A 2619-nucleotide genomic window follows, 5' to 3' on the forward strand; every position below is an offset into this window, starting at 1 on the left:
TGCTGGGGACCCAGTGAGCAGGAGGACAGTCAGGATTCTGATGTGGCCTGCAGAAAAGTCAATGATTTTGACAGTTTTATCAACTTTTCCCTAACTTAACTGATGGTGGAAGACATTTCAGGGCTTCAGCATGGAAGATTGAGGAGCCACTGTGAGAGGCCCTGCCACAGTGCAGACAGTGCTGCCAAGGAAAGTTCCAGAACTGGTGGATGGAAAACAGCTTTGGGGTTTCCATGGGAACCCACTCAGGCTGATTGACTCATCTTACCTTTAAAGAAAATGTAGTTCACCAGGGCGAGAACTGAGCCTCTGTCCAGATTTTTCACCAAATCCACAATTTTCCCTTGGGTCCCTTTCTCCACATAAGTGTTGATCTGCCTCTTGGCCTCTTCGGTGTTTGTGAAGTTGGTGGAGAAGGCCTCTGAGTGGTACAGGTTCTTGACATCCTCCAAGAACTTATCCAGCAGCTTCAGATTGTGGTCAATGAAGAGGCCGCTGCCGGTGGTCAGCTGGAGCTGGCTCTTGGACTTGTTCAGGGTTTGGAGAAGATGCTGGAAGCCCTGGTGGATGTCAGCCTCTGCAGTCTCCGTGAGGTTGAAGCCCAGACCCTCCAGGATCTGGGTGTGAGTGTCAGCCTTGGTGCCCAGCGAGAGCGAGGCCAAGGCCATGGCTATGCTCACAGGGGAGAAGAAGATGTTGGTGGTGTTGGAATGATGGGCCAGCACCCGGTAGAGGCTGAAGGCAAACTCGGCCAGGTTTGGGGTAATCCTGTGGGAGGCTGAGTTCTCCTGGTCATGCTTGGATGCATCTGACTCCTCAGAATCCTCAATCAGGCAGCCAGTGGCCAGGCAGCTGAGGCCGGCCAGCAGCAGGAGGCCCCAGGAGATAGAGGACGGCATCGTCCTGCAAGGCAGAGGAAGTCAGAGGCCTGAGTTCTGCCCACAATGACTCTCTCTGGCTTGGATGGACACCATGCAGAGCCACCAGGATGTAGTGAGCTCCAAGACGGCCCAGCCTGTGCCAAGCCCTTCCTCCACCTGCATCACTGCAAACCCCCAGGGAGATGCAGAGCTGCCCTGAGCCCTAAAGGGTGTGAATTCTCTGCTTCCTTCACAGTCCTGTGGGGACTACTGCTCTCCTCCAAAGCCTAGAGGGGTTCAGGTGCATGTCCAGGGTTGGCCAGCAAGTGTTGTAGGGGACCAGCTCAGGCACTGGCAGGCACTGGCACATGTTGACCCTCGTCATCTTCCCAGCCCACCTCTCTCTGGCTGTCTCTGTGCTGCCCGGCTGGGCTTGGCTGAGCCCACACCATCTTTCAGACTCTGAGGTCAGGAGATTGGTGGGTCTCAGCAGGGTAGGGACATATGGTGAGTGGCTTCAGGGCCAGAGGCTTTGGCTTCATGTCTGTGCAGGGCCACTGCTATACCCTTGGCCTTGAGCAAGGATCTGAGAAAGCACTGACCTAGGACTAGACTCTCAATTTGAATGAAGGGGCATTGGGAGAGACCCAAATGAATGACGTCCTCTGTACACAAACATTGGACTGTACATTACAGGGGTGTCTGTCAGGAGGTGAGAGGCTGCAGGGGGAGGTGGGGGAAGGTTTCCAGCCCAGGTGAGCACCTCATTCTACCTCCCATGTCACATCACCTACTTGGATTCTTCCCTTTAGAGTGAGGGTCTGAGGCCCAGAGAGGGTCAGGACCTGGCCAAGGCTGCACAGAGAAGCTGAGGCAAAGGTGGAACAAGCCTTGGTTTTCTCCTCTGGGTCCAGGGGCTGAGACATCCTGCCCTTGGGATCCAGGCTTCATGGATGTCAGACCCGGGCCCTGACGGTGACCCCAAGCTTCCTGCTGGGTTCCCTCTATTTCCTGGCCTGTTCCTGAAAGCCTCAGGGGCCCAAGACCTGCTCCCCCTGGCCTGCTACTGCAAGCAGCACGCTGCAGCCCCAAAGCCTTGAGCTGGGCAGGCCAGCTGCAGAGGGTGGACTGGAGCCCTCAGGTACAGACATGGAGACCAAGCCTTCAGGAAAGGACTGGAGGTGGCACCCTGATGGTTCTGGAAGGGGGTGTGGGTGGGAGCAGTCAGTGTGAGGCAGGGAGAGGGAGGACCCCCAACCCAGCTCATCCCACACCATTTCTGCTCCTCGTTGTTGACCCAAAGCAATGAGGCGGGGTCCAGGAAGGAGCCCTGACCTGAGGTCACAACCCATGGAAAGCACCAAAGCCCAGCATGAGCCAGCCCTGCCCCCTGGTGACAGTGGCCTTGGTAAATGACTTCCCCTCTTTGTCCTTACAGTGGGGAGGAGAACTTCTGAAGGAAGAAGTGAGGCACAAACAAGGTGACCAGCAGGTGGCTCTGGCCCTGGGGAAGCGCCCACTCCTGCAGGGTACCTGCTGGTGGTCACTTGCCCCAGGGCAGGCAGGGGCTCTGCTCAGCAGTGACCTGCTTCTGAGGGGCCGTTTCTACCTGTCCCCACGTGTCTGCCTGCCTACTCCTCACTCTATGGCAGAGCAGACATCAGCCCAGGGTCACCATCATTGTCATATTTACTAAATGTCATGTTAATTGTTGCTTTTGTTTTGCTTCTTTTCATTTCTTTTCTTTTCTTTTTTTTGG

General features: G+C 55.8%; 1 protein-coding gene across 1 annotated transcript; it reads right to left on the bottom strand.

Annotated features, from left to right (window-relative positions):
- Window positions 1-230: 230 nt before the first annotated feature.
- On the bottom strand, window positions 231-936 carry LOC107135032 (alpha-1-antitrypsin-like protein GS55-LT). Its single transcript, XM_015476996.2, has one exon. It carries the CDS (start codon window positions 897-899, stop codon window positions 246-248), a length of 654 nt encoding a protein of 217 aa, XP_015332482.1. The 5' UTR covers window positions 900-936; the 3' UTR covers window positions 231-245.
- Window positions 937-2619: the final 1683 nt, after the last annotated feature.

This window comes from Marmota marmota, unplaced genomic scaffold, assembly GCF_001458135.2.
Source record: "Marmota marmota marmota unplaced genomic scaffold, marMar, whole genome shotgun sequence".
Lineage (NCBI taxonomy): Eukaryota > Metazoa > Chordata > Mammalia > Rodentia > Sciuridae > Marmota > Marmota marmota.

Bases quoted from the DNA above. Each gene is read 5' to 3' on its own strand.
- LOC107135032 (XM_015476996.2), bottom strand. From the start codon at position 899: ATGCCGTCCTCTATCTCCTGGGGCCTCCTGCTGCTGGCCGGCCTCAGC.